General features: G+C 37.0%; 1 protein-coding gene across 2 annotated transcripts in view; it reads left to right on the top strand.

The window, feature by feature from the left end:
* Positions 1-16,833, top strand: part of igsf21a (immunoglobin superfamily, member 21a) — a 278,509-nt gene that overhangs the window by 241,318 nt on the left and 20,358 nt on the right. For both annotated transcript variants that reach the window (XM_065241167.2, XM_065241166.2), the window contains exon 6: positions 10,380-10,860. In XM_065241167.2, the coding sequence (XP_065097239.1) occupies positions 10,380-10,860 (481 nt within the window). The remainder of the gene's footprint in view (positions 1-10,379; positions 10,861-16,833) is intronic.

The following is a 16,833-nucleotide window of genomic DNA, read 5'->3' as shown; positions in this document are numbered from 1 at the left end:
AAGCATTGTGCCGTACGTGGTGAGCGCATGCTAGTACAAAGCTGTTTGTTTGCTGTGCTCATTCAAATCCACAGAGGTGCGCACATTTTGTATGATTTCATTGTGTGAAGCGTGTTGGAACACTGATTCATTCAAGAACTGAAACAGGGGCTTTTTTTCTTTTCATTATAATGTGTGCATCTAAGAACTGCCAAAAATACTTCATGGGCAATGCAGTATATTACAGCTTGTTTCGGTACTTCATATACTGTATTATTGTGCATAATATTATGTTTGGATAGACTTTTCATTGAGTTGTATATAATTACTCTTTTTAAGACACTAGACACTCTTCTAGGAGCAGAGGTGGAAGTAACGAATTACAACTACTCACGTTACTGTAATTAAGTAGTTTTTTTGTGTACTTGTACTTTTATGAGTAAATTTTTAAGTCTGTAATTTTCCTTGTACTTAAGTACAAATTAAGGTAAGTAATGTACTTCGCTACTTTGAAAATCACATTCGTTACTAAGTACTTGCAGAATTTGAATTAAATTAATATTCAAATCTTTGACAGCATATGGATATCCAATAGAAATAATTGATCGTGGGCGGGCCAATAATAACCCTTGTATTTGGACCGAAAAATAGCCCGGTCTCTGGAGAGCTATTCAATCGATCCTCGAAAAAATGGCTGGCGGGGAATGAGTTAATGTAAAAAATCTGTTTTTAAATAAAATAACCCAACAAGCTTATTTATGTTGCATCATAATTCATTAATAATAATAACATTAGACCATTTTTATAACTTGATAAAAATTATATGAAGAAACAATAATAATAATAATAATAATAGCTGCTGTTAAAATCATTCTTTAAACAGACAAAATTCCTGTACTATGTGTTTATTCGTATAAAACACAAATTGCCTGTTTTTAATCCATTCATATTTCTGATTTCATTCAATGGATTTAATGTTTATTCAATAAATATCACCGGCTAAAAAGTAATTTGTACTTGAGTAGTTTTTAAGAGGGGTACTTTGTACTTTTACTTAAGTACATTTTTAACACCAGTACTTTTACTTGTAATTGAGTATTATTTTAGCAACTACTTGTACTTGTACTTGAGTACAAATTTTCAGTACTCTTTCCACCTCTGTCTAGGAGTAACATGTGTGTGACATCACTCTTAAAACAAACGGTGCTACAGTATATAGCACCAAAAGTGGTTCTTTGCTCGTAATCATAGAAGAACCATTTTTAGTGCCATATAGCACCGGTGAAGCACCTGTGTAGAACCATATAGTGCTTTGTAGAACCATATGTGGTGCTATAGTGGTGCTATATGGCCCCTATGTGGTTCTACACAGGTGCTACACAGGTGCTTCACCGGTGCTATATGGCATTAAAAATGGTTCTTCTATGGTTAAGATCCAAAGCAACAGTTTTGGTGCTATATAGCACCGTTTGTTTTTTTTAGAGTGGCCTAGCATCTCTCTAACAGATTAGATCCTTAAAAAGGTCTTTAAAAAAGTTATGCTCTAGCGATGTCATAGAAGAGCCATATTTGGTCCTTTTAGGTCTGAGGTTCTTAAAGGAACCATTTCTTTTCAAACTTTTATAGCCTTTTTCCGCTATAAAGACGCTTTTGTGCAACATAAAGTGCCTTATTTTAATGATCCAAGTGCTAGGTCTAAAGCGCATGGTGTAAAAGTGTGTTCAAATTCACTTTTGCTAATTTAATCATGGGAAAAATGTTTGTGCGCCTAGCACACAGTCTAAATGGGTTGTTCCTATTCTTGTAATAAGTAATGGGTGTGTTTTGGGCGTAAGTAAGCAATAAGGTACGAGAGGCTTTGCTGTATCGTGAATAAGTAACGGCTGAAGGGCGTTGTTAGGCATGACGCGAAGCGGAGTGCCAGCAACACCTTCAGCCATTACTTATTCACGATACAGCACTTGCCTCAAGTACCTTATTGCTTTTATAAAACGGTTACCACACAATACTAAAGTTAAAAAAAAATATTAGTGCAACTTTCATGAAGTTAAATCAATAACAAGCCTTCCTTCCGCTGGAAAAAATAGTCCCTGACCATGAACAAAAATGTGTTCTAATGTGTAATACGCATGAAAGCTCAAATAAAAACAACAGACCGATACATGTGGTTGCTAAGGGTGTTGCTAAGCGTGCAGTGATAAACAGAACCGTTGGGTGAAGCGGTCATAGCCGTGTTTTATCGTGAATTAAGCACACCTATTGACCAATCAGAATCAAGGATTGGAACTAACCGTTTTATAACATGCAATAAATCAATGAGAGTCTGGCGCCATGCCGATTCCCTTTTTAGATAGCAAAATTTGAAAACTGAAAAACTTTGGAGGAAGAAGACCACCAGTTTAAGAGTGATGTTAAAAAATTGCGTTATTTTTATTTTTATTTGTATTGAAATTGTTATTTTTTATTCTGGTTTCTTTTTAAATGTCATTTTCTTTAAGTCATGGAAGTAAAAATAGCAGGCTTTTAATTGCTGTAAATGTATGGATGATCAGTTTAATTACAAAAAAAATAATTTACAAATATGCAAAAAAAGGTTTTAAATAAATGTTTTAATTAAATAAATCTGTGGGGATGCAATTAAAAAACATTTAAAAATAAATGCAATATTTAGTTAAATATATTTAAATATGCAATTACTAACTAGGCTACAAGTGAAGCAGCTCTTTACGCCTTCTAACGTCTTGTCCTCATATATGTCCAAAAGACTCAATTATAATCTTTTACTAATATTTTATTCTTTAATATTTAATATTTTATTCTTTTAATTTTTTTATATTTAAAAACATTTGTGTGCTGCTGTGCACCCATGTGTGTGATAAGCAAATGTTTATAGGCGCATATTATTAACACACAAAAATTATATTGCACCATTGACTTTAGACCAGGTTTTAGTTGGGCGGGGTGCGTAGTCTATTTTAGTTGCCTCAAAAGCAACGCGCCAAAAATGCGCCTGAACACACCTCATATTCAGAATAGCATGCCCATGGGCGCACAAATGGGCGCAAATGCATAAACAGCGTGACGCTTGACGTGGAAATGATAACTGTGCCGGGCTTAAACTAGCAAAAAACATAGTTATAGTTTCTTAATGGATCCAAACAGCTAAAAATAGTTATTCTACACCCTTATTTTTAAAAGTGTAAATGATGTCTTCACCCAGCAAACAGCCAATCAAAAGGCAGCCAAATAATCATCACTGCATCCGACACGTCTGATGTCGAATTTGTTTCAGCAGAAAGGAGCGTTGTGACTGCGGGTTTAGAAACAAGGCAATTATTGAAGCATGTTAGAGGAAAATTCAATTCAAGCCCTTATTTGTTTGGACAATCGATTACCCTCTTTTAAAAAAAACAATGGGTCTTTTCCTGCACATAGCGTGATAAGACTTTACCAGAAATGAACAGTGCTCCGCAGAAATGATTAATGCAGCCATCCATAGTGTACAGTTAGTATTATTAGAAGGTAATATAGCTGCAGCTCTATGGTATTGCATTGCATTAGCAACTCAAACTTTATGGGTTGAATTCCAGGAAATGCACAGATAAAACAAGTACAAGGATAAAAAGTATGACCTCACAAACATCTCTGATGTGCCTTTTTTGAATGCGTTTTGCAACAACAAATCCATGCTCAAAGCACATCAATATTGTGAGTAGAAATGTCTCTCTATATTTCAGATTATGTTCAAAAGAGACTTCTGCTGTCTGAACCACTCTACTATGTTATCTGAAACACAAAGTGTGTTCTGTACAAACAGTGCACTGCACACGTCAGAGAGCAGTATTACAGTATGAATAATTGAAGAGACCGTGTTTGCAAAGAAGGGGGCTTGGAATGAGTTGAGCATGTTGTGTGACCGTTACCTTGGTGATTAGCATGAATGACTATGAATAGGAGTTCTGTGCACTATATTCAGAGACAGCCAACTTCTCTCTCTCCCTAGATTGTGGCAGAGGCTTTATAGCTCTACCTGCTGGATAAATGTAGTTACTGCAGGAGATCTGCAGTACATTACCCATATACTGTATAGTCCACCCACGAATGATAAAGAGAACTTGCACTTTGCATTTGGGATGGAATCTGATCATTCTGTTTATGTATATTTATAAGTTGCATAATACATGCATTATAAATCAGTGTGATCATTCAAAAAAGTGGCTAATAGTTTGTGTAGATTAGGCCAGTGCTTCCCAATCCTGGTCCTTGAGTAACCCCTCCCAGAACGTTTTAGATGTCTTTAATTTAAAACACCTATCAACTCATCAGCCTTCTTCCAGAATGGTTAACATATCTCCCTAACAATAAATGCAATGCTTGAATGTCATGGGTTTGAACCCAGGGAACACACATACTGATTAAAAACAGTTAAAAAAAGAAAAAAGTAAAGTAAGGGATTACTCTTATTTTTCCAGTAATTTACAATGTTCAGTTACTTCTGATGTAATTAAGCTAAACACTGTGTATGGACTGTAGAACAGTTATTTATAATACAATAGTGGATTTAACATCAAGTATAATGATACATGCATGTTTTTTATCCTTCTCACTTTAAATACTTTGGTGAGTTAATGAGAATAATGGCACCCTTTTTCCAATTCTCACTATTAACTGGTTGGTTATTAGCATTAACATTAATGAGATATTAGCTGTTTATTAGTACTTAAAAAGCACATATTAATGCCTAATTCTGCAAAACCTTATTCTACATCCTTAGTCCTACCCAATTCCTACCGATACTTAAACTTAGCAACTACTTTAATAAGTATTAATAAGCAGTAAATTTGAGTATATTAAAGCAAAGGTAGTTAAAAGTTTATAAATAGTGAGAACTGGACCTTAAAAAGTGTGACCAGAATAATTGGTGTACTTTTATATGATTTGAGCTTATCCTTGTATCATTTACTATATAGGATTTAGAAAGTAATTAGTAATAAGAAATTAAATACTTTTTTGAGTAACTTACAACACTGCTTGTGATGCACTAAAAGTCGCTTCGGATAAAAGCCTCTGCTAAAATCCGTAAGTAAAATATTAAAAATAAAATCATTATGCACACAAGCATTATGTTGTTTGTATACTTTAACTGCACATTAACATTTTCCTGTAAGAAATACCTGTACTTAAACTCAGTTTAAAGAGCACCTATTGTCCAATTTACAATTTAACATTTATTTTGGCGTGTACACTGTCAGAAAAAAGGTATATACCTTTACATATACCTTTACAGGTATATAAACATGATACAATGTTGTACCTTTTGGGGTATATTACTGTTCCTTAAAGGGATAGTTCGGCCAAAAATGATATTAAACCTATGATTTACTCACCCCCAAGCTGTCCGAGTTGCATATGTCCATCGTTTTTCAGACAAACACATTTAAAACTTTATTAACGAAAATAAATACCTTCTGGTAGCGCCGCCATCTTAGACTCCTCTGTATTCAGGAGAGAGTATTAGCGTAGTGTACGCACTTTTCTTAGTGACGTATGACAAATTCGGAGGGCGGGGGCACAGAGCAGCAGCAGAGTAGCCTCCGTAGGCTGCGTAAGCTCTCATCCTGAATGCGGACGCGACTAAGATGGCGGCGCTACCGGAAGGTATTTATTTTGCGTTAATAAAGTTTTAAATATGGATATTTCTATAACAACACCGCGCGGATTACCCTCAGAAGACTTTTGTTTATCATCCTGGAGCCGTTTGGATTTATTTTGTGAAGGATGGAAGCACGTTTTTTGGACTTGAAGGTCGTGGACTATGGGTGGACCCCATAACATTACATTTAATCAACTGAAAGATCTAAAACATTTTCTAAAATATCCGAAAATGTGTTTGTCTGAAAAAGATGGACATATGCAACTCGGACAGCTTGGGGGTGAATAAATCATGGGTTTAATATCATTTTTGGCCGAACTATCCCTTTAAGGATCTATTTTGTACCTTTTAAGGTACAGTTAACTGTTTTGTACCCCTAAAATTTAACTGGTTCAAAATTGTTCCTTAAGGTACACAGTTGGTCCTTAGGGTATAATATTGTACCCCATAAGGTACAACATTTCAATGTGTTTTATACCCATAAAGGTACAAAAAGGTACCTTTAAATGTACCACCCAGCAACAAAAAAGGAACAACTTTGTATCTTTTTTTTCTGACAGTGTAAGTGTGTATTAGTGCATATTAACGATATGCAAAAGGTACAAACCCCAAAGTAAACGATAACGCGAGTTATCATCTCCAACATAAATCTCTTTTCTTGGACTACAACAAACACACAAATTGTAGGCAACGGTTTATTTCCTGGGGTTGGTGATGTAGACAAGACCGACATTATCATAATTCCTCCCGCTTCAGACTAGGATTGCATTTTGAGCGAATCTTTCAAACATTGTAAGGAGCATAACATTTTCAATACATCAGAGGTATTCAGGCCAATCACAATGTACAGATTAGCTGGCCAATCAGGGACACAGCGCTTTTCAAATTGATGAGTTTTGTACAAAATAATGTTTTTCTTTAACCATAAACCACACAAACACATTGTATTATACCAAATACACAAAATAACGTTGTTTAGCAATGAAATAGGTGCCCTTTAAAAGCTTTTAAAAATATATAAAATAATAATAATTAATTTATGCATTTGGCAGATGTTTTTATTCAAATCAACTTACATTGCATATATTTTATCAAAATGTGTCTTTCTTGGGATTGAACTTATGACTTTGCGCTGCTAAAGCAATGCTCTACCAGTTCAGCTAAAGGAACATTTTTACAGATTCTACAAAAATAAATAATGTATATGAAGTAGTTTTTCAGTGAGTGTTATATGATAACCTATAGCATTTTGTTGAAGGGTGCTTACTCTAGAAAATCTCATGTGTGCATATAAACCCAGGACTTTAGTTCCTCCACACACTGCTGTCGACTAGCATTCAGCACTTTGGTGAATTATTACACCGTCCTCTCCAAAGGACTCCATACTCCATAGTCAAGTCATTGTTTTGTTATCTCACCCAGCCCACTTCTATTAAGCATTGGCTGTTGTCTGTAGTTTCAGCTATTAGCATGAGGTTTGCACTACGCATCTGCTTTGTCTGTTCTTCCCTGTGGCTGCAGACGCAAATAGTCAGATAATGCAAGTAAAAGCCACGGTGTGGTATACGCTGTTAACCTCTTTCGGCAGCCGAGATAAAGTGTGTACTTTAGAGCACATTAGCTGCCAAAACAGTCACTGCATGAAGCAAAATAACATTGTCTCTTAGAAGACCCTTTCTTTTTTTTCTTTCTCTGAATTCTTGTTAAGATGCAAGCAAGAAACTAGACTTCTCAAGGACGTGAGCTAAATGCACACATGCTACACTGATTCATTTCCTTACCAGCAGTGCGCAGTGGTGTAAGAAATCCCAAACTATACAGTATGTATCACAAATGAAAGGGCAGAAGAAGGCTAAGGTCCAGAGAAATGTATCGTGTAATGCACTGACACTTTAATCTTGTGCAAATGGGATTTAAAGTATATACTATACTGCATATAACACGCTGCTTGCACCTGTCTTAAATCGAATCCCTCTCTTTCCGTCTTGCAGAGCTGTGGAGGAACCAAAAGGCAGGGATTGGTAGTAAACGGGGAACAAGCAGAGCGCTGTGCAAACATTAATGCTAAAGGCATTAGGCCTGCTGAATTTAATACACATATCTGGAGGATGTGTGTTGAAGTGGGGACTTAATTCCCTGTCAAGTGATTTACCAGTCGGGAATCTTAATACCCAGATGCACTGTAGTGGGAAGAGGCTGTTACAGCCACGTGCTGGTGAAACATAAATGCAAGAAACTGTGTCATGTACACTTGCCGTTCACAGGTGCTGAAGCTTAGCATCATCCCTGATGCTATTGTTTAGACCTGTGAATCACAGGGTGTGTAATCTGTTGCTATTCACTTTTTAAAAGTGCATTGTGTAACATTTGGAAGGGTCTCTTGACAGAAATGCAATGTAATATACATGACTACACTCACCTAAAGGATTATTAGGAACACCTGTTCAATTTTTCATTAATGCAATTATCTAATCAACCAATCACATGGAAGTTGCTTCAATGCATTTAGGGGTGTGGTCCTGGTCAAGACGATCTCCTGAACTTCAAACTGAATGTCAGAATGGGAAAGACAGGTGATTTAAGCAATTTTGAACGTGGTATATTTATTGGTACAAGATGGGAAGTATTTCACAATCTCCACAGCTACAGGGATTTTCACGCACAACCATTTCTAGGGTTTAGAAAGAATGGTGTGAAAAGGGAAAAACATCCAGTATGCGGCAGTCCTGTGGGTGAAAATGTCTTGTTGATGCTAGAGGTCAAAGGAAAATGGGCCGACTGATTTAAGCTGACAGAAGAGCAACTTTGACTGAAATAACCACTCGTTACAACCGAGGTATGCAACAAAGCATTTGTGAAGCCACAACACTCACAACCTTGAGGGCGGATGGGCTACAACAGCAGAAGACCTCCACTACAAATAGGAAAAAGAGGCTACAATTTGCACAAGCTCACCAAAATTGGACAGTTGAAGACTGGAAAAATGTTGCCTGGTCTGATGAGTCTCGATTTCTGTTGAGACATTCAGATAGTAGAGTCAGAATTTGGCCTAAACAGAATGAGAACATGGATCCATCATACCCTGTTACCACTGTGCAGACTGGTGGTGGTGGTGTAATGGTGTGGGGGATGTTTTATTGGCACACTTTAGGCCCCTTAGTGCCAATTGGGCATCGTTTAAATGCCACGGCCTACCTGAGCATTGCTTCTGACCATGTCCATCTCTTTATGACCACCAAGTACCCATCCTCTGATAGCTACTTCCAGCAGGATAATGCACCATGTCACAAAGCTCGAATCATTTCAAATTGGTTTCTTGAACATGAAAATGAGTTCACTGTACTAAAATGGCCTCCACAGTCACCAGATCTCAACCCAATAGAGCATATTTGGAATGTGGTGGAACAGGAGCTTCGTGCCCTGGATGTGCATCCCACAAATCTCCATCAACTGCAAGATGCTATCCTATCAAAATGGGCCAAAATTTTTAAAGAATGCTTTCAGCACCTTGTTGAATCAATGCCACGTAGAATTAAGGCAGTTCTGAAGGTCAAACACAGTATTAGTATGGTGTTCTTAATAATCCTTTAGGTGAGTGTATATTATCAGTGGTGTATAAAGACAAAATGAACTGTATTGTTTTTATTATGTTTTTATCTACATACATTGCGGGTCCCCTTACATGAAAGTCGCCATTTCGTGAAGCCATCTAAAGAGCGTGTTTGGTCAATACATTGTCCCAGATGATGACATGTCTTTTCTGTGGTGGCTACCAATGGACCTTTAAAAGGATATTTCACCAAATAATGAAAATTCTGATACTAAAGATATTAAAGCAACACTATGTAGTTTCCATCTAAAAATGACTTACAGCACCCCCATGTGGTTGAAAAGCGCAACAGTGCCTGGTATCAGACACTCTTCTGCAGGCAGGGGGAGGGGCGGGGCTGTGTGCTCTACCCTCCACCGCCACTTTCAGAGTGTGCTTGTAGCAGCTAGGAGGTTGCTCAGGTTGCAGCAACAGTACAATTTGTCCAGTTAAAAGTTGTTCTATCACTGAAATAATTTTTGAGACATTATTTAAAGGTAAAAAAAACTACATAGTGTTGCTTTAAAATAAATAATTGTAACCTCTCAGTTGAGTGCACCCCTTTGATTCCATTGTATTTTTCCTACTATGGAGGTCAGTGGGTGCCGTCAGCTGGTTTACATCATTTATCAATTATCTTCTTTTGTGATCAACAGAATAAAGCAATGCATAGGTTTAAAACAACATGAGGGTGAGAAAAATATATTTTATATTTAAAATATCCCTTTAAAACTCTCATGCACCTTTCTCAACGAAATGTCGAGAGTATATTTTAACATCCTAAGTAATTCGATTTTCTGCTTTTGATGTATTTATTTTGAACTGAGAAAAGCAATCATTTCGCATATACCGTATTACAAATGAAATAATATTATTTTAGATGTATAGGTGTAAAAAGAAAGTTTCTGGAGCCATTGTGCAGTGTGACATTTGGGAACATTTACATCAACATGCACTGCATTTCGGCATTTTCAAGCCCATTTTCCGTGTGCGCCGCTTTGTTGATTTTAACGAAATAATCTAGTTTTTGTTTTGTGTTTTTTAGGCTGTTGTTGTTTCAAAAGCTTTATTTAGTCAAGACATTACTTGAATGTCAAAGCCCCCCAGGCATTTATCCACCTGTAATTCCTCCGGTTAATTTGCTTTGTTTTTCTCCAGGTACAATTTAAACGGGATGGGGAGCTGATAGAGGTGATCTCCTACGTTTCCCCCACCGTGGGGTACGAGGGTGGTGGATCTGCAGGTGTGCGTGGAGCCAGACCTCTGATCAGCAGGGATCTGGATGACACTAAGCTGCGGAAATCCCTTTCTTTGCTGGGTCCGGATGGCAGGCCCGGACGTCTCAATACAGAGAGCCCTGGGCGGAGCTACATGGCCAAGCAGCCTGGTCAAGATCCCAGCCCGGCCACAGAGACCATCCCAGAGACGGTGGTCAGCCGGGAGTTTCCACGCTGGGTTCAGAGCACAGACCCCCTGTACTACTACAGCAGCACGCACATCCCTCAAAGCGATGGGTCTGTGCTGGTCCAGGCGAGACTTACGTGGACCCTAAACCCGCAGTTGGACAACGATGCACTGTTTAGCTGCGAGGTCACGCACCCCGCTCTATCCATGCCTATGCAGACTGAGGTCATACTGGGTGAGTCTTGCTTATCACTTTTGTTGAAATATATCAGAGTCATAGGACGACCTTTTTAACCTTGAGCCTAAATGCACCCAGCCGCAGCTTCTCCTCACCCCATTGTGGCCGAATCGCTTTACATCCCCCTCTGACAGATGCAGTGAGACCGACACTGGTTTCTATTTGTTGCTTAATTGCATTACAGGCAAGCAGATTGCAGCTGCTAATGCAGAATGCAAAATCTCTCGATGACTGACAGGCCAATTCATTGAACTGTCTGCGCTGTAGATTGAGTTAACGTTACCACGTTATTGAAAAAGTCAACCTGAATTAAAGAAATCAAGCATAAAAGGAATCTCACCGTACCCTCAAAAACAGCATTGTTGCAGAACTCACTGACATTGCAGTTCATTTCTAAATGTAATAAAGGTGTACATATCCCACTAATGGAGATACAGAGGCTAGGATGCGCAAACATTTCATTTATGTTTTAGATTTGAATACGTGAAATTGGCTTTTTGCGGTCACTTGTTTAAAAGTAATGAAAAGATGCATTGCAATAGTCATGATGAATGCGATACCTACATACCTCTGCATATTCATGGATAGCAGGCCTTTTTTTTTTTTTGCTTTTAAAGCTACAACAAAGATGGCCTAAAGATCCCATTATCACTTCAAAGGCAGTGTTCACTTGTAGTCTCTGCTATCAGCCCTCAGAAAGAGGCAAGTGATGAGACACCAGACAAGATAAACAGAGACATTTCTCTCACTTAGTGGTGCAGGAGCACAGAAACAGAGATGAAGGGGAAGAAACGAGAGATAAAGAGGAGAAAGCAAGGATGGTTTAGAGGTTGATGCGGTTTTCAGGGAGTATTTCTACTCCTTGCGTGTTTTTACGCAGTCAATCTAGTCTTGTTTCAGGATGTCCTTGTATGTGTTACACAGATGGGTTTAAGGTAGGGGACTTGTGACTGATCACAATAATGCCTGCTTCATTTAAAATCATCAAACATGCATGCAATTATTAAAGCCTCAGACAGATTGACAGCAATGTAAACTTTGAGCATATGAAAAGTTCAGATGCAAAAGCCGCTACATGCCACCACCATTACATATTATACACTCATCAAATACTTTCCCTTTAAATCTGCTTAATCCCATCTTCATGCAATTCAGAAATACCGGTTTGTTGACAGAATCCTTAAAACGCCACATCGATTTTTTTTTTTTAACAAAATACTCAAGAGGCACTGAAGACGAATGTGAAACAATTGTGTATCACATTTAAAATTAGGTCCTTGTGAATACTTTGACCTGAATACAACCTGAATGTGGCAGCTACATTCAGCACCTCCAAAATGTAGCTTCATTTTTACTTTTAGTGAACTTCACTGAATTATGGAACCTAAAAAATGAGTTGATAAAATGCTCATTTACAAAAAACATGTCAGACGCATTTAGATGATTTTGTATCTGAGCTCTTCATATGCTGTATGTAAGGAATAATTGATGACCGGCCGTTGAATTGTTTGGAAATAATGCACACCCAAGGTGGTAATGAGGCATGATGCGAAACCGAGTTACATCGTGGTTTCAAATAATTTAAAGGACTGGAGTCAATTATTACGCTTATACCACACTGCAAAAAAAAAATATTTTCAAGTTTTTTTTTCTTGTTTTCAGTAAAAATATCTAAAAATTCTTACATTAAAATGCTGTTTCTTAATTTCTTAAGAAAATAAGTCTAGTTTTTAGACCAAAAATATCAAATTTAAGTGATTTTGTGCATAAAACAAGCAAAAAAATCTGCCAGTGGGGTAAGCAAATTTTTCTTGAATTTAGTGTTTAAGAAAAATGTTCAAGATTTTTTTGCTACCCCATTGGCAAATTTTTTTTGCTTGTTTTATGCACAAAATAACTTAAATTTGATATTTTTGGTCTAAAAACTAGACTTATTTTTTGGGACATTTTGCTCATCAAGAAAAAGCATCTTAGTTTAAGAATTTTTAGATATTTTACTGAAAAAAAGACAAAAATACTAAAGATTTTGTTTCTTGAAAATCATTTTTTGCAGTGCACGGGTCCACTTCGATGCGAAAACCCCAGGTCCGACACGAGACCCGAGCGGATTTGTGTCCAGGGACGTGCATAGGGGGGTTGCTCAGGTTGCCCGGGCAACTGCCCATATGCCCTTCTCCACTCAAGTTGCCCTTCCGAGGTGGAAAAAAAATAAATTGTACTTTTACTTCGTTTACACTATGCAGCGTTACTTCGTTACTGTATTTTAATTAATTACGAAATTTCTATTTTATTTTTAAATTGCTATCTTGTGTTTCTGGCGCATTCGCGAATTAATGACTCGTTTGAGTCGATTCCTTACAAAGTGTTGCAAATAAATGAGTCTTTTGAGTCGATTCTTTACAAAGCGAATGGGCCAAACGTTTTAAATAGGTTCGCGAATCAGTTTGAATGAATTGTTCAGATCGCTGCAAAAACGGAATCGTCCGAAGCTGTTTTACTCGTAACCTGTGTAGAAACACGCAGAATATAACCAGTGTTTGGTGACGTGGAAATGAATTTACCAATCTTTTAACTAAAAGCAAAACTTCACACATGTAACCGCCATTACATACACGCGACCTGTTCGTCGTCAGACACAGTTAAACGCGTGCAACCTCCAGAAGCATTGTAGCACAGATTGAAGAAAATACATCGATGATTGACGTCTGATGATTGTCTGTACTGTATGATGTAAGTGATTCTCGCAAAACACACGTGACATGACAACGTAAGAAAACATGAGTTTTGTCTAAAATCATTTTTATGTAAGTGTAAACTGTCAATGTCCTCAGACCATCTTAGAAGATTCTAACTTTATACATATGCAAAACTGTTGTCAGTTTACTTGTCTGATATTTCAGATATAAGCTACATCAACATTGAGACTAGAGTTAATTTGTTAATTTGAAATGCTTGTCTATTCTGTGTTTGTATTCTTTTTTTTTCTGTACTGTTTGTGTATGTTGCAGTTTTACACATACTGTAGAAGTGCCCTTCATAAGTTTTTTTCTGTTTGTTGTGGAGTCAAGAAATGTCTAAACATTAAAAGATGAACATGAGACAAAAGTACAGAATCTGTCACATTATTTTTTTTAATGGTCACTGAGCTATGTCCTGATTGTTTACACATGAAAAGCATAAAATGTGTAGGATCAGTTTGATTCACTTATGTGCATTTGTGTACTACACACATAAGTCAGCATTTAATGCTGTTGTTCTTTGTTGTTAAAGCATGTATGTGTTGAAACATAAACAAAGGTTAATAAAATGTGACATTCTAAACTTCTGACATACTGATATTTATCTTACCAACTGATATTTATCTTACCAATTTCTGGTCTCCACAGCAAACAGAAAAATCTTGTCTTTACAGTTCTGATACTTATGGAGGGCACTGTATTGTGTGTGTGTGTGTGTGTGTGTGTGTGTTTGCGCGTGTATATCTAGATTTATTTTTTCATGAGTAACTAGTAACTTGCTACTTGAGTATTATTTTCATTGCATACTTTTTACTTCTACTTGAGTAATTATTTATTTAGTTACTTGTACTTTTACTTGAGTAAAGTTTTTGGCTACTCTTTCCACCTCTGTTAAAATCTTCATGAATCTAGGCTGAGTTTGCCACGTTTAAGCCTAAATAATCAGACAGATAGCAGCTAGCTATCATAGCTTGCAGACTAGCATTAGGCAAACATTAGCATTTTGGTAGGCATTAGGCAAACATGTTTGCTGATTTTAATAAAGACCCTGTTATTCTCAGTCCTTCATAAAGGCCGTGAGTTAAAAAAAAAAAATGGGGGGGGGTGCCCTTTATTTAGGTCAGAGCAACTGCCCCTAAAAATTCCTGTGCACGTCCCTGTTTGTGTCTATAAGTGTCACGCGTGCCTCGTACACGGGTTGGGTATAATAATAGCGGCATTGGGTTGTGGGTAATTTAAAATTAATGTGTTTTGATGAATGGGCAAGACATGACCCGAACTATCTCGCGTCTGTGCACACTGCAAATAATGACTTTCTTACTCAGTATTCTTGTTTTCAGTTCAAATATCTAAAAATTCTTAAATTAAGATTTATTTTCTTGATAAGCAAAATGACATAAGAAAATAAGTCTAGTTTTTAGCCAACAATATACAATTTAAGTGAATTCTTGCTTAAAACAAGCAAAAATATCTGCCAATGGGTTGAGAATAAAAACCTTTGAAATAAATTTACTTTTTCTTAAACACTTAATTCAAGAAACATTTTCCTCACCACATTTGCATATATTTTTGATTGTTTTAAGCACAATTTCACTTACATTTTTTATTTTTGATCTAAAAACTAGAATTATTTTCTTAGGTCATTTTGCTTATAAAGAAAATTCATCTTGATTTAAGAATTTTTAGATATTTGAACTGAAAACAAGACACAAAAAAATGAGTAAGAAAATATTTTTTTGCATGGCATAGGTGTCCTTTACAAACCCCACCTCTGTTTGCTAAGAGCGCTTGTGACATTGTGTGGCTGGCGGTAGGTTAATTTTCATTGACACACACCTGCCAATCATTTTTAAATTCAATTTTAAATTGGTTGCAAAGCCACCAGGGTTCCTTTTTGTCTGCCTGTTGTGTGCGGGGCTGCAGACTGCACACATGTCAGCTGTTTACATTCAGGTCCAGTTGGGATAAAAAATTGGCTTAGACTCAGGTATAATTTTGTCAGGTTTGTCTCGGGTCAGGTCTTTCTTAAAAAAAACAAAAAGATTTATGCACTCTGGGTTCGAGTAAAAAGTGATCGGGTCATTTCAGGTCGGGTACATTTGTTTGGACCTGAGAAGACCTCTACCATGGTTACCACAAACATTGCTCTGGTGTTATTTTAAGACATTTGACAGGTTAGGTGTGCATTTTACAGAAAAATAATCAATACCTTGAAACATTTCTTAACCAGAATAAAGCATTCCTGTGCAAGTCAAAAATGCATAGATCTCCTTGCAGCTCTGCCTTAACCACATACAAGGAGATCCTTGCTTTATAATGATAAAAGGTTCCTATAAAAAGGTTTACTATATATAGCTCAACATAACCATAGAGCTGTTTTGTGTATTTTTAGGCTTTTTCTAGCATTTATTTACAGAACAGTAGAGGCGTAAATTGAAATGGAAGAAAAAGAAAGAATAAGATTAAAACTTCTCTTGGCTGGATTCAAACATGAGCTCCCATGAGCTAACAGCACTTACATGAAAAATTGCACTGCCTTCTGCACCACTATAAAACTTTCCAACATGAATCGCCAGCTTTTGCTTAAGGTTTTAAAGCACGTATTATACGTGAACGTTGGCTGCATCAAAGCGAGAATGCATTGAATCTGTCTCGAGTGCAGGGGCGTCTCAAGTTGCACAGGAAAGCTTGCATGGTAGTAAGGGAGATAAGTGAATTCACTGGAGTGGAGGCCTAGAAAAAAGGCACGCTTTCATATTCTGACAAGACCTTTTCTATGCATCGGTTCAAGCCGTAAATTTAACAGCAGCTATGTTCCTTTAAAAACAAAGAGAACGGTCTGAGCTTCTCTTTGTTCTCAAGAGTACAGAAGCAGAAGGATGCATTTGTTGATTTTAATTGGATCTCGTTCAGAATTCCAAGCAAACTTGGCTGGAGCTCGGCACAATCCCATGTAACATCGGATTCATTGTGAAGAGTCTGTGTGTGCATGTATTTGGGTAGTTATTGAAATAGTTTATTCTTCATGCTATTTAGTATTAAGTTGCATTCTAGTTAGCATAGACCAGGCTTGGAGTGACCATTAAGATTCAGTGCAAAGTTTTATTAATTCATCTGAACCGTAATGACACTTCCAGTTCAGGTGATTCACTAACCTAAACGCAAAGTCAAAGCAGTATTCACAAGTCATAAATCTTTCACAGGTTTTAATATTTCCGCATGAGACAGAAAC

Source organism: Paramisgurnus dabryanus, chromosome 14 (genome assembly GCF_030506205.2).
Source record: "Paramisgurnus dabryanus chromosome 14, PD_genome_1.1, whole genome shotgun sequence".
Lineage (NCBI taxonomy): Eukaryota > Metazoa > Chordata > Actinopteri > Cypriniformes > Cobitidae > Paramisgurnus > Paramisgurnus dabryanus.
This window is presented reverse-complemented; position numbering and strand designations above follow the sequence as displayed.